Genomic DNA, 27,330 nt, shown 5'->3' on the forward strand with positions numbered 1-27,330 from the left:
ACCAACTCTTTGTGAGGTATGTCGGAACCAAGAAAGGGAAGGCTGTGCAGAAACAAACTATCTCCAGATGGATTGTGCTCTGTATTAAAATACGCTACCCATTGGCCAAAAATCAATCCCCGGAGGGCTTATGTGCTCTTCCACCAGGGCAAAGGCTACGACCACTGAGTTAGCACACGGACTTCTGATCCTGGAAATCTGGCAGGTTGCAACTTGGGCTTCGAGGCACATGCTCACCAGGTACCACTGTCTGGACCGTCAAGTCCATTGGGATGGGCACCTTCCTAGTTGGTCCTGCAGGACTTTCTAGTCTAAATCCGGTTCGCAGACCATCCGCCGGGGAGGTATTGCTTGGGTATCTATTCTAAAGTAAGGAATCTGCATCTAGAAATCCTTATCAGATAAACAAGTTACTTACCTTTGGTAACTCCTTATTTGGTGGAGACTCTATCAAGCTGCAGATTCCTTACCGACCAAACCTTCCTTCCCGCTCTGGGATACATTTTTTAGGTACAGGGCTGTTCCCTTCCTAGGACCCTAATTTCACACACCAGTGGTCGGTGTTCTTCTTGGCTACGTGATCCTGGCGTAGGAAGTCATGAAAATAAACTTACATCAGGGGGCTGGAGTGGTGCCCATATAGGCACCGCGCACATCACCTCCAGCCCAGACCCCGCCAACTATGCCACGCAGAGCTGAACTACGCCACCTATTGGCGCAGGACTACTGCTCACGAAAAATGTCCAGATCCAGTCTAATGCCTGAGCAATAAGTCGAAGGTAAGGAATCCGTCGCTAGATAGTCTCTACCAGATAAGGCATTACCGAAGGTAAATAACTTGTTCAGCACAGCCAAACACGTACCACAATCTGTATATCCTGTCAATTAAAAAAAAATTATAATAATTTCAAGCAGATCAAAGATCACATTATACCCTAAATCAAGTTATTGCCAACATAATTAACAATATCCACACCTATGTTCTCTTACTGATTTATTCAATTGCCTCTTATCTTTATTTACATGCAGTCTCCTCTCATATATGGACTGTATATATATCAGTCATAAACCCCTACTCTCATCTACTCTTCCGTAGATGCACCTCAACTTATACAATTTCAGTACCCCAAACCACCACCTCAGCCATCTAAATTGATTTCTTGAAACAGATTAGCATGAAGTCACACAAGGTGATGCAGGCTCAAAAGTGGTAGCATTAAAGTGTTGAATCATGCTATTTTTAAAAATAAATGAAATTTCTTGTACAACCAGAGGGTTTCAGCAATTTTCAGAGTCACCTATAAGAAAGGACTACAACCCAACCCATAAACAAACCACTATCTTAATCACGCTCATTTACAAATGTCATTACCCCTGTTAGAAGCATACTTGATACACTGGATTTCAAATCTAGCCTCCAAGAAACTCACTGCTTGTACACATCCCATGTCTCCACTACTTCTGACCTCATTTCCTGCTAATCATCACATCTGGTTTTTGAAAATGCACATTTGGATTCTCACTAATACTGGATGTTGGGGGCCATAAATTAGCAAAACAATTCAGTTTTCATGTTTTTACCCCTATTCTCTAGTTATGTACAAACCACAATAAGAACGCACAACTCTGTGCATTGTTCTTCACAGAATTTGAAGTGTAGAAATAAAATTCACATGTTGTCCGCTCAGTATCACAAATCAGCATTTTTATTATACAGTACTGAACCTCTAATGTTCAGATTTTACTCAAGAATTCTGGTGCCATTCAGCTTCTGCTGTTGATCACCAACCTATACCAGTTGGGTTAAGTCACATACCATCCGTGGGAAATTTAATTATTATTCCATTAAAGTGTTCGCATTTTCCATTAATAACACGTATATTATCTAGAAATGGAAAATAAATTTGATACCCTTCAAAAAGAAATTCCTTAAACCTTCTTATAAAGTCAGTTGTTACTTCCCTGATAAACGATGGCTGCAAATCAACCTAGAATATGGTCTTGATGTTGCATATTAGAGGTTATACCTATAAACACCAAATCTTCTGACCTCTAATCCAGTAGTATCTTACACACACTGCCTTGCTCAGTAATCTAAATGAGCAGAGAGAATGTAAGTAGTCCTCATTCTACAATGTGAAAAAAAATAAACCGATGTATTCCAACCTGTGAATGCAATAATTGTACTAATTGGAGTATCCTACCTATAGCTATTCATATCTGATATCCAGTATCCTGTCAAGACATCCACCATCTAACTCCATCATCTAAACACTCTGACAAAAAGGTAATCATTCACTTCAGATTTTTGCTATTTGCCAAGCTGTAGTAGGAAGACATCATAAGTAAACAGAGAAAAAAGATAATAAATATGTTAGCACCACACAGACAGCTATAATAATTTATCTAATGGTGGTGTCTAATTATGTATCTATATTTAATCATTGTTCAACTATTCACGGGTTATTAATCCACCAAGTTTGCTTTAGTCTTAACCAATGCTCGCCTCTCGTCTATAGCTAACTTGGATCTGCAGTCTCAAGAAAAGTGATCTTGTCATTTTCTTTAGATTTATGATTAATCACCCAACATGGATCTGTCGGATATCTTTTAGTATGGTTTTTAACAACATTTGTATGTTTTTTTTAATCTTTCAACAGTCTCTTTATGGACTCAATATATGCCATGGAATGTTTTTGTTCTAATGAGGGTGTTGGTAGGTGTTCATGCATGCAAAGTTAATTTACAGACAGAGGTGATTGGAAGTGAAGCAGGGTCCCCGTGCTGAAGTACTAAATGCATATTTTGTTTGTATTATAAAGCCCATAGGTGAGGTGCATATCTAAATAGATGTAATAGATTGAATATGTACTATATGGATATTCTGTTTTAAGATGTGCGTATTAAGTAAGAATTAATAGATTAAATACGGTAATACATCTGTAGCCAAATGAAAATTATGCAGTAGTAATCTCCAGTGATGTAATTAAAGTTTCTCTCTGTTAGCTCTAATTGACTGTCACGTTCTTGCTGTTTAAATTGTTGTGTGAAAAAATTCTCAAGATGCAATTTAAGCGAATTAGATAGATAACTATAACTATTGATGTTAAACTATGGATGGTTGTGTAAAAGTAACCCCTTTTTGACCTGGTCACCCCCACGTTTTGCATGGTATTTGATGCAATTTTGATTGAAGTGCATTGGTTTCCTGCTAACCAGATCCCCAGTGCCAGTGCTCATTCCCAAAAAACAAGGTAGCTTTGCAATTGTACCCCAATTGGCAATACCTTTAGCACCTTATGTAAGTCCTTAGTAAATGGTACCTAGGGCTTGGCACTAAAGAAGGTCCCCAAGGTCTGCTGCATGTATTGCGCCACCCTAAGGGGTCGCTCGCCACATTTATGCACACTGCCATTGCAGGCTGCGTGAAATGGTGCAAACAACTGTGAAAACAAGACATGGGGCACACCCTGTATGCCATGCTCACTGACACTGCATGTGATATATTTAAGTCACTCCTATAGCAGGCCTTATAGCATTAAGGCAGGGTGCATTAAGTTACATGTGAGGATATATCTGCATGAGCAGATATTCCCCTGTGCTGTCTAGCTCAATTACTAGATAGTACAAGTGAACAAGGAAGCCACCGTAAGTATATGTCCTGGCCACTTGTCATTACTACTTCCCCAGCTATATGATAGCTTTACTGAAACCTGTGGTGTTTGGTATGCCAGTATTGGATTTATTGAGATATGCACTCAGAGGGCACCTTAGAGGTGCCCCTTGAAAGCCTACCACTATCTAGTATGCAGACTGGTATCGCCCTGCCTACCACCACAGACATATTTCTGACCCCCTGAAGGTGAGAGCCCATGCTCTGAAGCCAGTAACAATGCCTGCTCTAGAGGAAATTGTTCAGATCTCCACCAGCTGGTAGGGTAGTGATATATTAGGGCCAGGGGCTTCAAAGCCCCTTCCGCCTTTGATGTGGGACCCTGGTTTCCGCCAGACTCTGAAGATGTCACCCACCCCTCCCCTGCCCTGAGGGCCATTTGGCACCAGTCCAGGCAGGAAATTAGCTATGTAAGTAGGTATGTAGCACCACCAGGCTAGTCACACCCCTAAGGAGGGTTGCCTGATGTGCTCCACAAATGAAGGCTTCCACCATCTTGGCTTTGGTGGAATTAGGAACTATGAGACAGGGTCATACCCAATCCCCACAGGAAGTAGTTTTATAGGGAGTGTAGTGACCCCACGGTAAGTAGCCCACTGGCTACTACCCTTCATGCCCCTACATTCAGTTGTTAGGTGGCTCCCTGACTTAAGGAACAAGGATTCAACTGATTTTAAAACAAGAAGGACAAAGAAGAGCTGAATAACGCAAGAATAGAGGACTAGCTGTGGACTTTGGTGCCAAACTCTGCTTGCTCCTGTCCTGACAATCACCCAGACCCAACTCGTCCTGCAGCAGTGCATCTTCCAAAAGCCACGGAAGGCTTCCAGCACTTCATCAACTAGCAAGCCTCTCCCTTGAAGTGGTGAGCCACTTGACTGCAGGCACTGCCCACGACATTAGGTACGCCGATCTGCTGACCAGTTGGTCCACCGATGCAGCAGCCACCCAGGAAGAGGACACTGTGCTCCAGGAGGTCAGATCCATTCCCCACCAAGTTTAGAGACACCAGGAGCCCCCCTTCTCCAATACCCAATGTACCTGAGCCTGTTGCAAGCATCAAGGCTTGTTTGTTTTCAGTTCGAAGACCACCACCGCCAAAATTGACATTGAAATTGACGGTGTCTCTATGGCCCTGAGACCTCCAAGAGTAGTGACCCCTCCTTTGGGTTCTGCTTGACTCGACTCCCAGTCCACCCTTGCAGCCTCTTTTTTACAGGTATTTTCCCATTGACTATGGCATGTAGCATCTGAGGCTACTTCAGCTGAAAGCACCGCTGCACCCGGACATCCATGGGCAAATAAAACTGAACTTGTGGTTCTTTCTTGGGCGTTGGCCCCTACTCGCCTTCAGTCCGGAAGAACAGTCCCGTTAGTCGTTTGAAAGCCACCCTATGCATTGAATGTTTCTCCCATATGATAACATTACCACATTTGAGACTCATGCCTCAAATCTGCCAGCTGTAATTTTCTACTGTTTCTCCTGTAAAATATGATAAAGTCTTACGTTGTTACCCAATTGCCAAGTTCTTGGTGTCTAAAATATTATGAAAGCACGTTGTTTTTCTAAATTGGTCTGGAGTTTCTGCTTGTGTCTCTCTCCTTTATTGACGATGTCTGTACACCAAATGCTTAATAACGTCCTCTGATAAGCCTAACCCACTCTTCATCTAAAGAGAGCATTTAAGATTATTAATTTAAGCCCTTTAAGCCAATAAGGGTCGCCTGGACTTTCTACATAGTGTACCTCGTTTTGGTACACTACATTGAAAGCCAGCTTCCTACAATGGTTTAATGTGTAATTTAAATCTTTTCTTTCAGATTTTATGTTTGTAAAATCAGAGCGCTGAAGAAGCGACAGGATGCCATAAAATACTTGCTTGCTTGATTTGTGAAAGTACTCTGGTATTGCTAAACAACGTGGATTGTGAACTGTTACTAATAGAACGAAAATACATATTACAACTTTCTTAAAACATGGAGTGAACTTATAGACCAAAAACGTTCTTGAAGTGTTCTGGAATTAAATTACTTTTGACATGTTTTGAAAAAACCTTTTTTGCATTAACTTTGGGTAAATAAAGATTTTGTACCCAAATTGTGTTTTTTTGAATATTTGATTAGATATTCTCCCCCTGTAGGAAGCTGGCTCTCTATATAGTGTACCAAAATGAGGTACACTGGGCAGAGAGTCCAGGCAACCCTTATTGGTTTGCGGAGGCACAAGTAATAAACTCAAATGCTCTTATTTTTGGTGGTGTGGGCAAGCAGTTTAGGCTTATCAGCGAGTAGTACTAAGCACTTGCACTCACAGATGCAATAAAAGAGACACGCTCAAGAATAAATCTGAGACCAACTTACAAAAATAACACATTTTTTATATAAATTTCAACACCAAGAACTTAGAAATCAAGTAAGTACTTTTCGAGAAATTAATTTTTACAGGTAAGAAAAATTTTCACTTTTTTTCTTGGTTTCTCCCTACTAAATCTTATCTGCATCTCCTGTTCTCTGTTTTCTTCACAGTTTTACATTTGTCCAACCAATTGTTCTTATATGTCAATGCACTCCTGCAAACTATTAACTGGATTTATTAAGACAAGATGTTTGATACCAAACACCATAGGTTTCAGTGAAGCCATCATGTAGCTGGGGAAATCATAATGTTCAGTGATCAGTACATGTACTCAAGATCCTCGTGGAAAGGATGTGGCAAAACGGCTAGTGCAGTCGACCTCAACTCTGCGGAACCGGGTTCGAGTCTCGGCAAAGACGGTCAACATCATTTGATTATGGGAAAATCGCTTAATCACCCCATGCCTAACAATAATGAATGTGTTTTTATGGTATGCAACTGGTGCTCATGTAAAGCACTCTGATACCTTCGAGTTAACTTTGTGTTATATAAAACTCAAAAAAAAAAAGATGCCTTTAATGTTCACTTGTACTATCTAGCCATTTGACTTAACAGCACAGGGGCATATCATCTCATGCAGATATGACCTCACTTGTAATATAGTGCACCCTGCCTTAGGGCTGGAAGGCCGGCTGTAGAGATGACTTGCATATATTTCATTCAGTGTCTGTAGACATGGTACACAGGGCATGTGCCATGTCGTATTTTCACTTTTATCTGCACTATTCCACACAGTCTTCAATGGCAGTCTGCATGAGTTTAGATGTGGGTCCCTTATGGTGGTACAATACATGCTGCAGCTGTTAGGGACCCACTTAGGTACCCCTGCACTAGGTACCAGGGGTACCATTTACTATGGACTAACAGCGGTGCTAAAGGTCATGCCAATTGTGGAACAACTACCTTGTTTTTGTGAAACAGCACCGTCACTGGGGACCTGGTTAGCAGGAACTCAGTGCTCTTCAGTCAAAGTTGTGTCAAATACCAGGCACCAAATGGGGGTGACCATGGTGACCATGTCAAAAAGAGGCTCTTTCATACTCTCACATTTAGATTAATTGATTTATCAGCCTGTTGGGTTACTGGCTCTAAGGATTAGGCTGACCATAGGGTGGAAAGTACTGGTGTAACCTCTTTTTTTTTTTTTTTGGTGAGTTTTACTTATGAAGCATATATGGACATCATATACCCAGAGATAAAGAGGAGCCTCAACACAAAATGCTTCCAGCCCTGTCTTATCCAAACAAGTGGTCCATTAAGAAGAACTTCCCAGCTGTTTGTGCGTGTATGATTGGAGTGTTGAAGAGACTTTGTTGCATTTTATGCTCCTAGGAACAAACCCCGGCTGTCAAGGAGGCAGTATCACCATCCACTCCTAAAGAAGCCTAACATTAGACTTTGCGAGGCGGTTATGGTACTGTGCTGCTGGAGAGATTAGTATGCCATCTTCATGGCGTTTGTTTCCTTCATTGCCTCCGACAGAAACACAGCCAGACTTGGCCTATCTTAGGATCTTAACTTTCTTAATACTAATATGTTTTAACTTCAAGTTATCATTTGGATTTTAACACTACTAATTAATTGTTTTATGTGCATTGCATTATTTGTATTTTTTTAGTTGTTTTTTTAAGCTGAATCATTCATAAAATATCGATAGATAGATGAGACAATACTTTGAAAAATGTAGAGTAAAAAACACAATTTAGAAAATCTAAATAAGCCAATGGGGCACATCTCAAATGGAAACTTCGAATCTCTTGGTCATTAAAGCAAATGAATCAGACATATATTCACGAATCTGTAGGAATGGTAGGACAGAAGCAGTTCAGTTTCTTTACAGGGCCGTAGGTCTATACATCTTCACCTAAATATGCAGTGTGGCAATAGAGTTTATTAATAGTAAGTCAGTTTGAGGAGTTGGAGATTGCTAGTTAGGGCACTTCAATCCGCAGGAGACTAGTATGAAACCCAGACGACCCCATTTAGCCGCTCTTCTTCCTTATTAAGTAAATAGGATGATTGATAGTATCATGTGTTTTTAATGTTAAAACACTTTTGTGTGTGTTGTATACAAATTAAGTTATGTATTCATTTTTTTTTCCTGTTGCTGATATTTTGTTGTAGGCCTTGATGTCATAAAGTCTTACAGTGCCTCCAAAAGTAGCAACTTTAAATCGCCGATGTGTTACCTGTACAGTTTGGCTGTGTTAGAAGAGGGTGTGGGGGTTGCTACTGCTTGTACTATATCTCTTATTCACTGTACGAATATGCGCGCTGCTGCTGCCGCCGAATGTGTACCTGTTCTGTGAGAGTTAATGTTGTTGCTGCTTGTGCACGAGGGAAGCTTACATTGTGGCTGCCCAGAATCATCAGTAATCCATTTCACTCTGCAAAAGACGAAATTGACAGTGCTCATGCTCGCATGCTTGTTGATGTGTTAGCCATATTTGGATGTTGTGTTGGCCATAGACTATTGAAAGAATTCAATTCTCTCTAACCATTATGCGATTTTAAGAACGTTTTTTTAGTTACCTCCAACTGCTGAGTGCTGATGTCTCAAGTGCAGGGCCAACACCGTTGCACGATTTTGTGCCTGTAGTGCATACTGAATGAAATCGTTTTCTCATAATCCTATCAATCACCAGTGCCAACATACTGACTTGTACTCTTTTGTAAACGAGTTGGAAAAAATGTTTGGATATCTCAGTGATGTCCCGCACTATAATTAACTGTTAAATGAAATGTTTTGTGATTCTATTTGTCTACTCTGGTGTTTTTTCAAGACACTGGTGTTGTATTCAGTTTTTACTTGGACGTAGTACTTCGAATCGTAGTAAAAATGCAGTGAGCAGTTGTGTTCGTTATTGTCTGTCTTAATACACAGTATTTTTAATTCTTAAAACACTTAGTGCAGGCTTTTATTTTCATTGTATTTTTTAAGGTTAAGGAGAAGAAGTCCTGTAACAGAAGAAAAGTGAAACAATGTTTCATGTGAACGTGGCAATAACGAGCAGTTGTTGCGATTTGTCAAGTAATCTGTGCCCAAGACACCGGCATAAAGCAGATGGATTTAGTTTAAACAAAACCGCTTATTTAATGAAAATTGTACATATTGAATGTAAGAGTGTACTATTCTATGAGAGTCAGACATTGACTGTATATATTCACTTTCCCTATATGCAAAATGGACGTAGTAGCTGATGGTCATCAGAGATTGTTTGACCTACGTACCCAGCATAGTTCGAGGAGGGCTAAATACCTACCTCATCTTCATATAAATAATTAGTCAAAGTGCAACTCTTGCCAAGGCCTTGTTTGCCCTGAATGTCTCACAATGAGCCGACTCTGCTGGGCAACTGTGATCTAGGAATTGCCCATTCTTGCGTAGTTGTAGTGCACTGGTCATCATTTAGATACTTTGGCTTATGTACACTTCCCTGTAGACTATATTTCTTGTGAAATATTGGTTGTTAGGATCATGTGTTATAAGAATCAGTAATTGGGCTGTAATGTTCCAAATATATTTACAAATGGCTATGGCGGCGACAGGGATGTTGAAGCAGTGACGTGGATGCTAATGTTTTATTAGAGGCTAATTCTTTAGAACACGCATGGTGTATGTTTTTGGTTTACGTTTGTGTGTGCATTTTAAAGTGTTAAATACTCTGCCACCTGTTCAGAGCTTGCGTTCTCTTTCTTTCTTTGCGAAGCCCCAGGAATTATTACAAATCCTTTATATTCAAGCTATGACGCTACTAAGCGTTTGTCGGAAGGGGTGTTTGAATGCAACTTATATTTGACTGGGGGTCTGAGAGCCAACCTACCTCAGTTCTGAGAAGGATGCTGCATCACGTTAAATGTAACATTAATAGTCACTATACGGAAACAGCCTCAGTTACCTCTCTGCAAGGCTGTTTAACGTACGGGTAATTCTTTGTTCAGGGTATATACAAAGACATCCCAAGGCTGTGTGTCATCAGTTTTTGCATGAACGTAATTGAATCTGATATTAACTTGTATCAAAGTTTAATTGTTGAGCTTTAGCCATAACATGATAACTTACAACGTGATGATGATTGTATATTGCAGAATGGTAAAATATAGTTTTCTGACCAGCAGTAAAAAAAAAAAAAAAAAGAAAATGATTTAACACGTTATAAAAAAAAGTTAATTGTGACTCTTTCTTTAGCATAAGCCATGCAGATCATAAACAGGACGCAAAGTGATGAATAAATAGTTGGATTTATAGAGTGCTGCTATTCACCCGTGAGGGGATATAGGCGCTGCTTATAGGCAATGGGGAGATACATTTATTTTGCCCAGAATCACTGGATGATGAACCGACACAGAGCCAATAATCTGGATCCCCAGTTCCAAAGTTGACAGATCTGGCTGTTACACCACATCCTCTCCCTCCCTCCCTAAAGCATAGAAATAATGTCTCACACTATTGTTCCTAAATAAGGAAAGGAGCCAGTTTCATCTTGGAACCCCACCTTAGACCAAAAAGGCGTAAAATGAAAAATGTATCTCCGCCTCCTAGCTTGCAGTTAAAGAATTGTGACAGTTGTGCATCCCATTTTGAGCGATAAACTCTGGTTGGAAACATCTCTAGTTTAAACTTACTATATGAAGAATGTTTTATTAGTCAAAATAACTGGTCTGCATAAGGCTCTTATCCCCAAGTATACTGCAAACGATATTTAATAGTCAAAGTGCCTGTTGTTTGGGTGTCTGTGATAGTTCTTTAGCCAGTAATGTCTCCTTTGAGGGTATAAAACTGTCAGCAATAATTTGGCGTGGGTCATTCCATGGATGGCTGAGATTCAGTTCATTAAGTCTGCTTTCATGCCTTCCCCAGATAATGATTTTTGTCCCATTTACTGTCAACTTTTCCAGAGTTGATTTCAGGTAAACTATGGAAAGGTGGGGCCCTATTTGGTCGAATCTAGTACAAGGTTGATTAGAGGAAAGCTTGGTCGTAAATTGGTTTTATACCCAAATCCAAATACAATAGGATCAGTGCATAGGTAGTTATTTTCTGTTACCTGGAATTCCTTAGCTTTGCCATCCCCAGATCTCTACTCCATTAAGTGGCAGCAGTCGCTTTCTGCCTGCAAATTTTTTAAATTACTTATTGGTTGTGTGCCTAATCTATTTGCAAATCTTAACACCACATTGAAGCATGTCTGAAATTTAACTATGGTCTTTTTTAGATCCATGCTCCAATTAAGTTTGCGGTGAAAGAACATGCGTGAATAATTAAAATAATCTGCCCTTCGAAAAGTTTGCTACTTTAGATGAGTTAAGTAAGGAGTAAATAGTGGAAGTGGGGGCAATGAGAACATGTACACTGTATTGAATTCAGCGTTTTATGGCCCTGCTCATTTATTTTATTAACTTCTCTATTCACTTAGTCTGGGGTTCAGCGATCATCTTAGATGAAGCACATCTTAATTTAGGCCCATTCTCGTTCATCTGCTTTGTGAAGGACATGGTTCGTGATTCTAAACCTATTTATTGTGGAACAAATATAGACCTTCGTTATCAGGAACCTGACTATTCGACCCCTGCTCTGCTTCATGTATGTCTTTGACACTTGAGGAAGGTAATCAGAGTAATGCTTAAGAACCTCCTTTTACACTTTAGCCCCATTAATCCCACTTTCATGTCATTCTTTTAATATGTTGTCTGTTCTTTCCTCTCTGTTTTAGGAAGCAGTCTACTTCTCCCTCTTCCTCCTCATCCTCTTCAAGTTCTCGATCTAGTTCCCGATCCCACAGGACAAGCGGGCATCATAGATCTAACAGGCACTCTCGCTCTGGTTCAAGGACTAGGAGGTACTCCCGCTCCCAGAGCAGTAGTCGGCGTTATTCAGGTGGGGGGTCAAGGGATGGACGCCGTCATTCCCGATCGGATTCCACAGACCGCAGCAGACACTATGACTCTCGCCACAGATCCAGGTATCCACAAGACCATAATATTCTTATAAGCTCGTTGTGAGGGACTGATTGCAATGTAATTTATTTAGTTAATGAAGTCTGTGAGATATGTTTACTTATTCTTATTCCTAGGTCTGCATCATAGTAATCTTCATTGGAGTCCCCTCTACATAAGGGAACCTGAAACACTTAAATCATGCACTCATTTATAAAAATGGGTACAAAAATTGGCATACCCAGTGCTAGAGTGCACTTTCCAGAGTCTTGTCAGCGACTGTGTTTTTTTCCTTCAATTATCTTTATTCAAAAAATAAACCATCTAACAAAACTATGTTGCAGCACCATAACCTAAAATACTGTCTATCTTTTCGACAGGGAAGGAAAAAGAAGGCCTAATAGGCTTTGCTTTAGTAGGCATAAAAAAAAGCACCCTGGGCCTCGAAGAGACCTGTAGACTACTTTCCCATGATCCCATGTATTGACAGTTGCCTGTCGTAGTCCGTTCTTTTTTTAACGGAGGAATAGGATTGAATTGTAATTAACCCTGCTGGCCCTTATCCAACATCATGACTGTGACAACGTCATTTATAACTTCAGTGAAGATGTCTTTGGTTCAGAACTAAGAACACAAGTAATTGTTTCTTGTAGGTCCGAGGATCTTCATTGATGGTCATAAATGTTTAACTAAAGTAGTAAACTAATCCCCAATTCAGCAACACTCTATGCTAAAGCAGAATGATCAGAAATAAACCGTAGCCAGCATATAGGACACCAACTGGCTTAAGTCAGAGATTTGTAAGTGTGGCTCGATCCATTCTTGAATCCACTTATCCCCTACAGCAGAGGTGTGGTATACATACAGGAGAGTTGGTACACCTGCCCACACATTCCCTATGGCAAAGGTGGTACATCTCTCCACACAGCACCTACAACAAAAGTGGTACATCTTCTCACACATTCTCAACCGGAGAGATGGTACACAGGTCAACACAACATATACAATAGAAGTGGTACACCGGTACACACATCCCCTACTGCAGATGTGGTAAATTTTTCCACACATTCCCTGTAGCAGAAATGGTTTTCCTGTTCACACAGCACCTACAAAAGAAGTAACAGTTTTACTTCCATATCCCCTACAGCACAGGAAATACACCTGTTCACACAGCTTCTACACCAGTGTTCGAGGCATGTGGGCTGCTGAATTCATATCTGTGCATAGATCGCCGCCTAGTGTTGGGTCCGGATGATTGCACATTGTTGTCCTGGAAAAGTCTTCAAAGTATCACGAGATAGGTGGCTCCTCCTCTGGACTACAGTGCGCATGGGCATCCCCTCCATCCTCAGATTGTTTTTTTCCGCCATTGGGTTCGGATGTTACTATCTTAGCTCAAGTTAGGAAAACTTTCTACAAAGCCAAAAGGCTTTCGACAGCGTCGGTATAGTTTCGTTCGGTACCGATAACTTTGCTTCGGAAGGACATTGAGGAATCTGCCGGTTTTCTTTCCAATACTCGATCCGATCTTCGACCTACGATGGAAAGAAGCCCATTCAAACGGTGTCCACTTTGCAATGCAAAATACCAGCACATCGATGTCCATCCGGTTTGCAACAAGTGCCTGTCCCCGGATCACAACGAGGCCAACTGTATGGCCTGTGCCCGGTTCAGGTCGAAGAAAACTCTTCGGATTCGTCGCGCGGCTCGATTGGAGTCACAGAAATCAGCGCCTAAGCCAGTAAACATCTTCGGGACCGAAGACGAGGAGGTCGTTGATCTAGAGGATCAGGGTGAACACTCGGACCCTGTTTCGAGCCATGACTCGGAGTATGACGCCGAAGATGAGGAACTATTCGAAGAGGAAGAAAGCGTCGTCGATGAGGTAGGAGACGACGCAGAGGCCCATGGTGCCGTAGAAGATAGCTCAGGCGAGGAGCTAGGCCTCACCGTCGATACGGGAGCCCGAGATAAAACACTCCATAAGGCTCCGGGCGAGGGATCGCCACAAGGTCTTAACCTGAGATCTACAGACTCGTCCTATAGCCCCGCATAAAGGCCCGGCTACGGACACATATAAAGAGCTATCAGTATCAAAAATGCCATCGGTCGATCCAAAGAAATCGAAACCGAAAGCTTCACTGCAAAAACCGAAACCGAAAGTGCAGCTAACTCTGGTCGGCTCCAAGGCCTCAAACCCCTCGGAGCCGAAGAAACAAAAGGACGTTGATACCGACAAATTCAGAAAGGTCATCGAGCCGAAGATTGGGGCACCGAAGGCCAAAGTCAAGGCCGTCGAACCAGTGAAGTCGGCGCCGAAGACAGTCGGCACGGACAATGTGCTCGACCCGAAAGAGGGGGTCGATCCCCAGTCGACGCCTGCGGCAAAGACAAAGACAGGCTCCAAGGACCCTGTCAAGTCGACGCAAACGACCCCATTCGTGTCCAAAGAGGTGTCGGAATCACTCCAACGCATCAGGGAAAAGGCTGCAACGGTCGGACGAAAAAGGCCCCAACCCCAAAGTTGGTCGGAACAGTTCCAACCACTTCTACACCAATCGAATTCGGGTTGCCATCGATGGTGCGACCGAAGATGTTCGAACCAAAAAAGGGTATCGGAGCCAATAAAGGAGTGTCGATGGGACTGCAGGCTACAGAAGAGCCTGAAGAGCAAGAGTCAAGGCAGTTCATCGACTCGGACACTGGTAGATTGTCCTTGTATAAAAGGAAAATAATACCTGAAACGCCCATGGAGTCATATAGGATTCCACTAAAGAAAAAAAGGGATTCAACCACATCGCCAGCTCTTGTGGAACCTCTGCAATCCTATGGACAAGAACCTAACTCTTTTTCACCCACATACTCAGATGTGGATGCAGGGGATGACGAAGACTAGGATGACACTTATCATGTGGACACTGATCCCGATGATCAAACCCAACCATGGGCGAACCCTGCTGACTCAAAAAATCCGCAAAATGCCCCTGACACTCAGGCATACAATGTTAAAACATCTCCTACTGAGGACTCTACTGCCTTTAACACCCTTATTGAAAGAGCGGCAGGTAACAATGATGTACAACTACATGCAGACCCGGTTGAAGAAGATTTTTTGTTCGACACCTTTTCCACTTCGGAAAGAACTGTCAAAACTCTGCCCATGCTCAAAGGGGTCCTCAAGCATGCTGGTGACATTTTTAAACAAAACACAAGGGCAAGGGTATTAAACTCTAGAATTGAAAAAAAATATAGACCGGCACATGTGGACCCTACTTATATAAAAGGACAGTTGCCATTAGACTCATTAGTAGTTTCTAATGCACGAAAAAGGGTGAACTCCCAAACTACAGGTGACGCACCCCATCCTGACAAAGAGTCGAAAGTACTGGAAACTTCAGGAAAAGAGTGGCAGCGCAGGCAGCTAACATCTGGCGCATTGCCAACACTCAGGCACTCTTAGCCAGATTTGACAGGTCCCATTACGATACCCTTGAGACACTGTTGCAACACCTACCAGATCAGTACAAGGAGGGAGCAGAGCTACTAATCCAAGAAGGCAAGCTTATCACTAATGCTTCCATTAGGTGCGCGCTAGACGCAGCTGACACTGCAGCCAGGGCCATTAACACTAGCGTCATGCGAAGACGACATGCCTGGTTAAGAATCTCTGGATTCAAACTAGAAATACAAACTACTATCCTCAATCAGCCGGTTAAACCGGACTACTTATTTGGACCTGAGGTTGACACCACCCTTGAAGATTAAAAAGGACAACAAGACTGCAAAGTCTATGGGGGCTCTCCAGTCACAGCAGTTTCGGGGTGGCTCCTTTCGTCGCTCCAATACTAGAGGACCTTCAAGAGGCCAACACACACCGCAAACACAGTATAATAAAGGAGGTACGCAGACCACCTACATTAAACAGAACAGGGGTGGATACCGTGGAAACAACATCAAAGGCAGAGGAAGAGGAAACAACAATTCCAGATCCTCTGCCAATAACAAACAGTGACGCCCTGTCACTGCCCCCCGACCATATAACACCTGTCGGGGGGAGACTCCAGCAGTTCCTGCCGGTCTGGAAATCCATCACCACAGACAGGTGGGTAAGATACATTGTCCAGTACGGGTACTGTCTAGAGATGATATCCACTCCACCCAACATACCACCAAGACACCGTCCTATGTCCGCAGAGCACTTACACTTATTGCAGCAGGAGGTCGTCAGCATGCTGCAAAAAGGGGCCATAGAGCTCGTGCCTGTAGAAGACCAAGGCTCAGGGGTGTACTCTCTGTATTTCTTAATACCCAAAAAGGGCGGGTCTCTAAGACCTATACTGGACCTCAGGCCTCTAAACAGCTACATTCTGTCAGAGCATTTTCATATGCTCACTTTACAGCAGGTTCTACCGTTACTCAGTCAGGGAGACTTCCTCGCGACTCTAGATCTAAAAGATGCGTATTTCCATATACCCATACACCCATCACACAGACAGTATCTCAGGTTCACTATTCAAAATCAACATTATCAGTTCAAAGTCCTCCCTTTCGGAGTAACGACGGCACCCAGGGTATTCACAAAGTGCCTGGCGACAGTAGCAGCTCACCTAAGGAGACAGCACATACATGTCTACCCTTATCTGGACGACTGGCTTATTCAAGCAAAGATGCCCAGCAGTGTGCCAGCCACATGTCCCACACCAGTCATCTTCTTCACAGTCTGGGATTCTCGCTGAATTATCCAAAGTCACATCTTCAGCCCGCCCATGTGAGTCAGTACCTGGGCGCGACAATAAACGCTCTGGCAGCCAAAGCTCAGCCAAATTCAGCGAGGATAAACAGCACGCAATTGCTTATACAGAAGTTCAGACCCCAACACTCACTTGCAGCAAGAGTGTTCATGCAGTTGATAGGCATGATGGCCTCCTGCATCTTCATAGTCCCGCACCCGAGACTACATATGTGCCCGCTTCAGGAGTGCTTAGCACGTCCGTGGAATCAGGCTCAAGGACAATGCAAAGACCTAGTGTTGGTGGGCGGTCTGGCATACAACTCTCTGCATTGGTGGAACCCACGAAACCTTTGCAAGGGCCGACCGTTCCAAGAGCCTGTACCACAAATAATACTGACAACGGAGGCATCTCTCCAAGGATGGGGAGCTCATGTACTCCATTACACGGTGCAGGGACTATGGACAGCACAGCAAAAGAGGATGCACATCAACCTTCTGGAATTGATGGCAATCTTCATGGCAATGAAGGCTTTCAAAGTACACTTGTGCAACAACGTCGTGTTGATCCGGACGGATATCATGACTGCCATGTACTACATACAAAAGCAGGGAGGAACACACTCTCCACAGTTGTCTCATCTGGCTCAGAGCATGTGGAAGTGGGCCATTCAAAGGAACATCTTCCTCTTGGCGGAACACCTCCCGGGCAAAGACAACCAGATGGCGGATCTGCTCAGCAGGCACATCCACCAGATGCACGAGTGGGAGATACACCCATCAGTACTCCAACCGTACTTCCAGCAGTGGGGTCATCCACAGATAGACCTGTTCGCCACAAGGGAAAACGCAAAATGCCAAAGCTTCGCCAGCAGGTTCCCACATCCACAGTCGCAGGGCAATGCGATGTGGATGAACTGGTCAGGCAAATTTGCGTACGCTTTTCCCCCAGCCCCTCTAATACCGCTAGTGGCACGCAAACTGAGGCAACACTCGATGACACTCATCCTGGTTGCTCTAATGTGGGCACGCCAACCATGGTACACCACGTTTCTAGAAATATCCGTGGTACCGCATCAAAGGCTGCACCTCACACCCAGGCTTTTGACGCAGAGCCATGGCGACATTCAGCATCCAGATCCGCAACAGCTCAACCTGGCGATCTGGCTCCTGAAGTCTTAGAATTTGGCTACCTCAACTTACCGCCAGAATGTATGAATATCATCAAGGAGGCAAGACGGCCCACAACCAGAGCATGCTATGCGGCTAAATGGAAAAGGTTTGTCATATATTGTAACAACAATAACATTAACCCACTGGATGCATCTATTCAAAACATTATCTGTTATTTGTTGCACTTATACAGATGTAATCTGGCGTACAGTTCCATTCGTATACATTTATCCTCAATAGCAGCTTATCTTCAAAACAGGCAGCACCTCTCACTATTCAGAGTGCTTGCCATTAAGGCTTTTCTGGAAGGACTCAAAAGAGTGATCCCTCCCAGACACCCACCTTCACCAGTCTGGAACCTCAATGTGGTCCTCACCAGACTGATGGGACCACCGTTGGAACCTCTACACTCTTGTGCGATTCAGTTTCTAACCTGGAAAGTGGCTTTCCTAGTAGCCATTACCTCACTACGAAGAGTTAGTGAACTCCAGGCCCTAACCATTCAAGAGCCGTTCATACAAGTCCACGCAAATAGTTGTACTACGCACCAACCCTACATTCATGCCAAAGGGGATTTCGCAGTTTCACATGAACCAGACCATAGAACTGCCAGTTTTCTTTCCTAATCCAGAAAATGTCGCAGAGAGATCCCTACACACATTAGATGTCAAAAGGGCTCTTATGTACTATATAGACAGAACAAAGGATTTCAGAAAAACAAAACAGCTTTTTGTCGCATTTTCTCCACAACACAAAGGCAACCCCATTTCCAAAGCAGGGATAGCCAGGTGGATCGTTAAGTGTATTCAGATTTTGCTATGCTAAGGCTAAACGCACACTAACCATTCCACCAAGAGCACACTCCACACGTAAATTAGGAGCGTTCATGGATTTCCTGGGGAATATTCCTTTAGAAGAGATATGTAAGGCAGCCACATGGTCCACCACACATACATTTACAAAACACTACTGCGTAGATGTGCATTCTAAACAGCAGGCAGCTGTAGGACAGGCTGTTCTCAAAACTCTTTTTCAGACTGCTGCAGCTGATACGGGCAGCCGCCGCTAACAGTAGGGACTGCTATGTAATCTATGCACAGATATCCATTCAGCAGCCCACATGCCTCGAACCGAATATGCTACTTACCAGTATGCATCTGTTCTTGGCATGTAGGGCTGCTGACATTCATATCGCCCACCCTCTTCCCGGGCGCCTGTAGCAGCTGTAGCATTCAGAATTACTATGTAGCATGGACATCACTCACTGTATTACACTCCATCTCTGCCACAATGGCGAAAAACAATCTGATGATGGAGGGGATGCCCATGTGCACTGTAGTCCAGAGGAGGAGCCACCTATCTCTTGATACTTCGAAGACTCTTCCAGGACAACAATGTGCAATCATCCGGACCCAACACTAGGCGGCGATCTATGCACAGATATTAATGTCAGCAGCCCTACATGCCAAGAACAGATGCATACTGGTAAGTAGCATATTCGTTAACATTCTTAAGATATTTCCCAAAACAACTAGTGTTGAATATGGAATAAAAGAAAAGGATATATAGCTAAAAATAGCTAAAACATCTTAGGCAAGCTTCTTCCAAAATCTCATCACAGGCTTTAATTTGTTGTAACAGTAAGGATCACACATAGTGGGTTCTTTTTTTGTTTTGGCTGATTTCGTTTCAGGGAAACTCTGAATACTCTCTGCCTGAGTGTAAGTCTGAAATCCAACAGTTTCACTTAATTCCTACTGAAATAATTCAGTAGTGAACACCAGGCATGCACATAGAAACCTGCGATAAAGAACACTGCTTACCCTTTTTTCTTTGAAGACCATAATGCATCTGCTAAAAAGACACACACACTTTGCTATTATAAGGAAGGTTTTCTCACATCCCTGAATCTTTTTTTTATTATTATTTTTTTTTTTTAAAGAAATTAAACCTCCTTTCCACACTCCTCAATTGCTCCCTCAGCAAAGTTGATTTGCTCCCTCCACCGCCTGATCCTTTCTTGCTCTCCTTACCTCTATTTTTTGTTTTTACTTTCAAAGTGCTGACAGAATACCCATGGCTTTGGTAGTTTTCCAGCTAGCAGGACAATCACAATTGTTGAGAGTTGCTAGCAGGCAGGTTTTTTCACCAAATGTTCTCTGCTCTTCTGCAGTTCTTGCCAGACTGTGACTCTTTGTTCTCCTTCTCTTGATCTGTTGAATCGGAGTTCTTAGGTTCAGGGGTGCAATCTGAAAACTCAATATAGGGGTGTTAAAGGGGACTGTCAGGTAGTAGCCAATGGGCTACCTACCTTTAGGATGTCTGCATCCTCTATATAACCACTTCCTGCGGGAAGTGGGCATAACCCTGACCCTAGAAGGGTAATTCCATCCAAAACAAGATGGAGGAATTTGAAAAGGTGGTGCCACATCAGCTAGTCTACCTTTGGGGTGGTTAGGGGAGGCACACCTGCTAATCTTACTAATTTTCCTACCTATCTTGCAGCCCAAATGTAGTGTCAGGACAGGGGTGATGGCATATCCGCTATCTGGAGAAGCCTGAGTCGCATAACAAAGGCGGCAGGGCCTTTGAAGCTTCCTGCCCTGAAATGTAGCTCCTGTGTGGAGGAGGTGTAAGCCCCTCCACCTTTAGCAGGCATTTTTCCCGACCTCTGAGAGCAATTGCTCTCTCCTCAGGTGGTCAGAAACTTGTCAAGGCCTGAAATGTGCTATTCCGCACCATCTAAGCAAGTGTTTTGTCTATCCAAATGTTCCCCCAATGCGATCCTGGTGGCCTGCGAAAGTGTTGAACTTTGCATCTATGGCGCAGAATCCAGGACGCAGCTCCACCATAATAGCATTGGTGCCAGACAGTTGTCCGGTGTTGGGACACCAGCCGCACCTGCCTCTTATCAGGCACAGACTCGGGTGCGTCATTGATTTGGGACTTTTCAAATGATAACTTGTACTGTATTGGGTCACTGCATCATGTCTAAAGAGGATTCCGGAGTGGTGGCTCCGTACTCGGGCGGAACAGATGAGAGGGGGCGATGGCAGGACCCAGGGAAGCTCCATTTATTGTTACAGATGTACTGTGGGCCTAAGATGGTTTACAACCAGCAGGATAGCGGCCATAGGATGGGGCAAACCAGCGTTGGGGCCTAACTTAGGGTCACATTAGTCATCCGTTCCTGTGAGTCTTTGGTTGCCACTTGTCTGAGGATAGCCAGGAGCAATAAGGCCAGTGAGCCAAGTCACTGAGGTGAGGTCAGATCTGAAACCCCCTTGGAGCAACTCAAGACAGCCATTAAGGGTGCAACCAGGACCCGATGCCCAGCGCCAGAAGGCCCAGAATAGTAGATGTGTGGAAGCAGTGGAACTGCAGAACCTAGGAGAGTATAATAGGCCCCCAAGGGGGCCCCGGACTTGCCCTCCAGGCAACCACCACGCAACAGGAGCCGGTGTGGTCGTAGCCTCCTACCTCTGTGGAGCAGGAGCTCCACAGGTCTTAAATCCGCCTGGCAGCCACTCAGCCTGCACACTAGTGTCAGGTAATTTTTCATGGGGCATCTCTAAGATGCCCTCAGTGTGCATTTTTCATTAAATCACACACTTACAGCAGTGTGGGTTTAATTTGCTGAGAAGTTTTTACCAAACTTCTCAGTGTTCATTACAGCCATTATTGTACTGTGGAGTTTGAAATGACAAACTCCCAGCACCAAACATTCTTAATGGCAGTACTGCACTTAGTGCCTAAGAATTGGCTTAGACACTGTAGGGGTACAGGGCTCATGCACTTGTACCCTACCACTGGTATAGTGCACCCAGTTAGAGGGGTGGCTGATCTATGCCAGGGCAGTGGGTTGTAGGCATGGCACACAGGAATGTGTGCCAGGTTGAGTCTTCACTTTGTTCTGCACCAGAACACGCAGCCTGCCAAGGCAGTGTGCGAGTGTGAAGGTACAGGACCTCTAAGGGTGGCACAATAAGTGCTGCAGCCCTTAGAGGCCTTCCCTGGTCACAGTACCCTCAGTACCTGTGGTACTATTTACCAGAGATTGACATGTGGCAAGAAAGTGCCAATTGGGTTTGGTCTTAAATGCAGTTTTAGGGAAAGAGCATAGACCCCGGGTACCTGATTTGCAGGAGCCCTGGACACACTCAGTCAAAGTACATCAGCAGTTCAGCAACAAGTGGGGGCAACCATGCAAAAAGAGGTCACTTTCTCACGCTTACTTCTTGACGCAGTACTTATTTTGGCTTTTTTTACTGATGCATTTCTCCATCACAGCACGCTGTTTTGCTTATTTTTGCTAATGCTTAACTGTTTGACAGTTAAATTGGCAAGAATTTTGCTATTTACTTTCAAAGGCAAGACCTATTGGCTTTGCTAATGCACGTTTCTAGGTCTCGCGTGCGCCAGCGTTTGCGCTGCTCTGCGAGACATTTAGTAAGTGGGTTTTCAAAGTGCTACCACATGTTTTTGCTGGCCTCAAGCTTGCGGTTACACGCACGTGCGCAGCTGCCGCCATCTGCCTTTCTTTCATGGCTCATTAGACCTTCCAGCGCATGAATCATGCTCTTCCACCTCCTTGCTCTCTGCTCTCTCTATCCCCTCCCTTCTTCCCCTCCCTCCTCGTCAGCTCATGGCAGCACGTTAATCAAGCTCTGCCACCCCCTTGCTCTCTGCTTTCTCTCTCCTCATTTCAGTGTTAGCCGAGATCAGACTCACACTACACACATCGCAGAAATCTGACACGCAACCCTCCTCTGTAGCAACCCCCTTCCTTTCCTAGCCTTTCCTTACGACCAAGGCCCCCCCAACACACAACCCGGCGCCCTTCCCGCACACACACAACCTGGTGCCCCTCCCATGCACACACAACCCGACCCCTCCCGGCCACTCACTGCCTATCAGCCTTCTCTCAGCCAGGTCCCTCTCCTTTTTTTCCTCCTCACTGCCCCTGTTTGTTGCCTGGCCTCTTTTTACCGTCTTTCCTCCTCAAACTATGATCTTACGTGCCACTTTGGCTAGTGCAATGTAAATAAATCACTGCCACAGATCAGGGGATTAACAAGAAAAGTGCAGCAAACTGAATAGGTGGAAAGAGCGACTAACACCAAATAATTTTTGAGATATACCATCTGTCATAGTCCAGGCTGCCAGAGGCAGTCCTAGCTAGATAAAGCACCGCTTCTGAACTGAGAATGTGACAGCCACAACATTTCAGAGAAAGTTAACTCCAGCGTGAACTGGGCACTTTATTTCCCTGACAAAAAAACAGCGCGTGCGCCCACCGCCTCCCACGCGCTTCGGAAGCTGAGCAGCACTCCGCCGTTCCAAATTAAACTATTCCAGCCTCAGTCCCCACACCCCGGGGCCATATAGTACGTGCTAGCAGCCAAGAGGGAAAACTCGGATTTATCAACCCCGGACTGCGTTCCTTCATTCTTCACTGAAAGGCGCCTCGCAAGAACCCCATTTCCACTTCTAGATCGCCCCCTTCCCCTCGAGGCCACGCGCTGCCTGCCCAACAAAAACATGGGCTGAGGTAAAAATGCATCCCTCAACAGAAAGCAAAACTGCAGCGCCACGTCTGAACCGGTGCTCAGAGACATTTTGTTTACTCTGTGGAAAGCTGTTCCGGTACAACCAATACCTTTTCAATTAAACATTTTGAATGCAAAACTAAGCAATACCAAGGGCACATATAAACATCCAACCAATAAAGAAGAAAAGGGTCGGCTTGGAAATCACACTTTAATTTCTTAAAGTCTTAAATCGCTAGCAAAAGGGGAACTGATAGAAGGATGAATTGTATGTTCTGTTAGCAAGATTTGTATAGCACACAAATACTCAAAAGTGTGTCTTAGCGCTGAATCAGGCAGCCTGCAATAACCGTGAATGTCCTGTTAGGCTTGCTGGAAGAGCCATGTTTTTATTCTTTCTTGAAAGAGTAGAGTTCCATTGTGGTTCGAAGTTTCAAAGGAAGTTTATTGTATGTAATTGGCCCGAGTTAAGAAAAAGACCTGCCATCAGATTTTGGGTACACCAGCCAGACAGTGGCTCTACATTTCTAGAAGGGATGTAATCACAAATCCTCTCAAATAGCCAGATCCCAAGTTGTGCAGCGCTTTGTGGATCAAGACCAGGGACTTAACAAGCATTGGCATAGCCAATAGGTCTCACCTTGGGGACCTTATACGTGTTTAGCCATGCAACGGTTGATGTTGTTGCACCAAGGATATTGTGCTGCATAACTAAATACTATTAAGTTCCCAAAAGCGAGAACTGTTGGCTATGCCAATGCTTGTTCACTTTGCCATTTCTATGGATATTTGAGGAATAGATTGTAATTTCTAAATATGAATATTCAAAACATAGCCTGACCTCTTCTAGTCACTGTAAATCAAATGCATGGTGCGCATTCTGACACCACCTTGTTTTTGCTATTCCCCTTTCCGTGAGCTGTTACGATAGTTTATCAGTGTGCTTTTTTCTCGTTGGAGACCGAACTGTTAGTAGGTTACTAGGTGCTTCAGCTAGATCATGACTACTTTAAATGGAAATTTAATAGTGCAGCTATATATTGCAAAAAGGTGAATGTCCATTTGAATGCCACAATTATATTCATTTGTATCATTCTGCATTGTTTGCCCCCTTCGTGAGTACACAGTGCCTTTTGGGAAGGGTTAAGCCTATTGTAATGTAAATCACTTTCTCCCTAGGAGTCATTCACGGTCGACAGAATGGCACAGGCGCAGTGACAAACCATCTGATAGGTATCGGAGTAGCAGTCGGAGCAGCCAGAGTCCAAGCATCTCAAGAAGTCGGAGCAGATCTGAATCTCCTTTGAGAGAAAAACTGGGAAGGCCTATGATGTCGTCACCAGGTGTGGGGGAGAAACTGAAAAAGTGAGTAATGCATTGTAACTGAATTTTGTTTTGATTTTCAGTTGGACAAAAGTTGGATAAAAGGGGATGTGACCTTATCAAAATGAATCTGACAGCTAAGTAAAAACATGGAGAGGAATATGGATAATGTTTTTGAAGCGGTTTATAAAATCAAGTATTAGGGTATAAGAATTTAAAAACTAACCCTATATAGTTTTTAACAGTATCAATTGATCCATAGCAAAAACACAGTCAAGCAATCATTGCTCGATTGTAGATTATTGCAGATGTGTTGTAACAAAGCTTGCATGACTTGATATGCCTTCAAAAAGTGTAACATTTTGATGAAATTTAGCACTCAGCCAGACCACACTTTTAAGGCTCTTACAGTCTTTTGTATTTTACTTTGAGAACCTATGAATAAAAAGTTATTTTAAAATGAGTCGATTCTACAGAACTTCTTAATACACCATGCACGTTTTCCATATATTATTCGTTTTTCGGTGCCCCTAGACAACTAATCATGTGGAATTCATTCCTGCCTTGTACCTAAAGGGACAGTCTATTCCGAACTGCTGGATCACATTACTTCTGGGTGTGTTTTAGCCTCATAGGTCCTCCACTGTAAACTTTATCTCAATTTTTGCAGCCCAACAAATTAATGGTTGGTATCTGGCTACGCCCATTATTTCAGAGATCAGTCGAGATATTTATTGAATTCTGTTTGATATCCAAATATCTTGTGTATTTTGCAAATTTTTTTTTGCTTTTTCAAGGCTACTGTAATCGTGTAAAATCCTAAGTCCCTCTTTGCTTTTTCTCATAGGCTTAGTCACAGCTGCCCAATCAGATTTTTGTTCAGTCATATGATTTAATGTATCATTCGCTATTTACATCAACATTTATCTTAAAAACACCCATTCCATGTATTAAGTCACATTCCTTTGCAAATATTTTTTTACGCTGAAGCAGCAGGAGCCAGTTCCCTAGACTTGAGTAGCTATAAATTGAACAATCAGCCATGCTTAGTTGATATCATTATTAAAGGATGTTGCTTGTTTGTTGTTCTTTAATGCTGTAGTATGATCAAAATTAATTTCTCAGTTGTGGTAAATGAGGGACTACTGATGGGAGCTGCTCTGTATTGAAGTGAGTAGACCACTGTTATGGAATTTTAGTTCCAGAAAAGGAGTGAGATGAAGATTATCAGATGTTCCAGATATTTAGGGTGAAGAAGCAGTTCATATACACATTTTAATTTGCATTGGGACGATGAAGGCTTTGAGAGCAAACGAACAATACCTTTGTTTATGGCGTTAGCCTGCAAGTTTGAGTTACCTACCCATCATTATCAAAGATGTTGCACTTACATAAGTTGGGTGTTGTGCATGGTGTGTAATCATGCTTTCAGTGGTGGTAATTCATATTATATTTTAAGGGTTTTTAATTTCACATTTATTTGCGATGTGATGCTATAGTGAAAACTGTAAATTGGCTTTTTGATACCAGTTCTGTGTTATTAGCAAGCACTGTTTAAGCAGTGCTGGTTGTGTAAAGATTAATGTTTTTTGTCTGTTTTGAAAATTAACTGTGGCTTGGTAATATCTGGTGTCTGTCATACTGTAATAATTTCTTTGTTAATGTTTCACTATTGTATTGTTAGCTCTCTGCACATAATTTTTAATGTAGAAACATGCTGTTGGATTTCAATTTTAATGTGTACTTGATGGTATGTATATGCAATTCTACATTTGAAGATGTACACGTTGCTTGCATAGTGTGTGCGTGGTAAAGAAATGATGCAAGCAGTTTCAGTCTCTGATGCAGTGGTTATGGGTTAATTGCTAGCGTTTAGTTAATACGAATGGTCCGGTGCATTACTCTCTCATGGTGTGGAGTTACTTGTAGGGCCTACTTTGCATCACAACACAAGGCATTCCCCCCTGTGCTTTGGTACAAGATTCATCTCCGTGTCCGTTGGCCCCATGTAGTGCCACCATACATGCTAGCGATAACCAAGAGTATCTTGTGTTTATCCTTTAGAGATCAATTGGATGGAGTTTTCAGATTCCAGTGCATGGAAGACTTTCCTCAGTTTCATTCTCAGTGAGCATTATAAAAATCTCTTTTGGTTCTTTCCACCAGTTAAGCGTGCTCCAGTTCCATGGGAGCTAAACACTGCATTGACCCATCTTGGTGCCTCCTTGTGAATCCATCTAATTTTTCTTGTCAGGATTCTGTCCTTTTTTGTTCAAGGCCACCTCCTTGTAGCAGAAAGAAAACAGCCTCCGACTTATCAAGTCTGTATGGTACCCTTTCACTTCACAACAAAATGTGAGTTTTGCTTCAAAATGTAGAAAAGGGCCCTTGAAAGATGGAGAGGGCATTACGTTGTTAGGGAAATTGAAGAACATGCTGGTGAAGGACATAAAAGAGGACAAGGCCTCCAGGAACAAATTTGAATCCACTGTTAGGCTTCCCTTTGACTCCAAAAGACTCCTACCAATAG

The 27,330-nt window shown here is 43.2% G+C and overlaps 1 protein-coding gene across 10 annotated transcripts in view; it reads left to right on the top strand.

Moving 5' to 3' along the window:
* CLASRP (CLK4 associating serine/arginine rich protein) overlaps positions 1–27,330 on the top strand; it is an 893,416-nt gene that overhangs the window by 550,604 nt on the left and 315,482 nt on the right. For all 10 annotated transcript variants that reach the window (XM_086938423.1, XM_086938429.1, XM_086938425.1 and 7 more), the window contains 2 exons: positions 11,804–12,052; positions 24,657–24,842. In XM_086938423.1, the coding sequence (XP_086794549.1) occupies positions 11,804–12,052; positions 24,657–24,842 (435 nt within the window). The remainder of the gene's footprint in view (positions 1–11,803; positions 12,053–24,656; positions 24,843–27,330) is intronic.

This window comes from Lissotriton vulgaris, chromosome 9, assembly GCF_964263255.1.
Source record: "Lissotriton vulgaris chromosome 9, aLisVul1.2, whole genome shotgun sequence".
Classification (NCBI taxonomy): Eukaryota; Metazoa; Chordata; class Amphibia; order Caudata; family Salamandridae; genus Lissotriton; species Lissotriton vulgaris.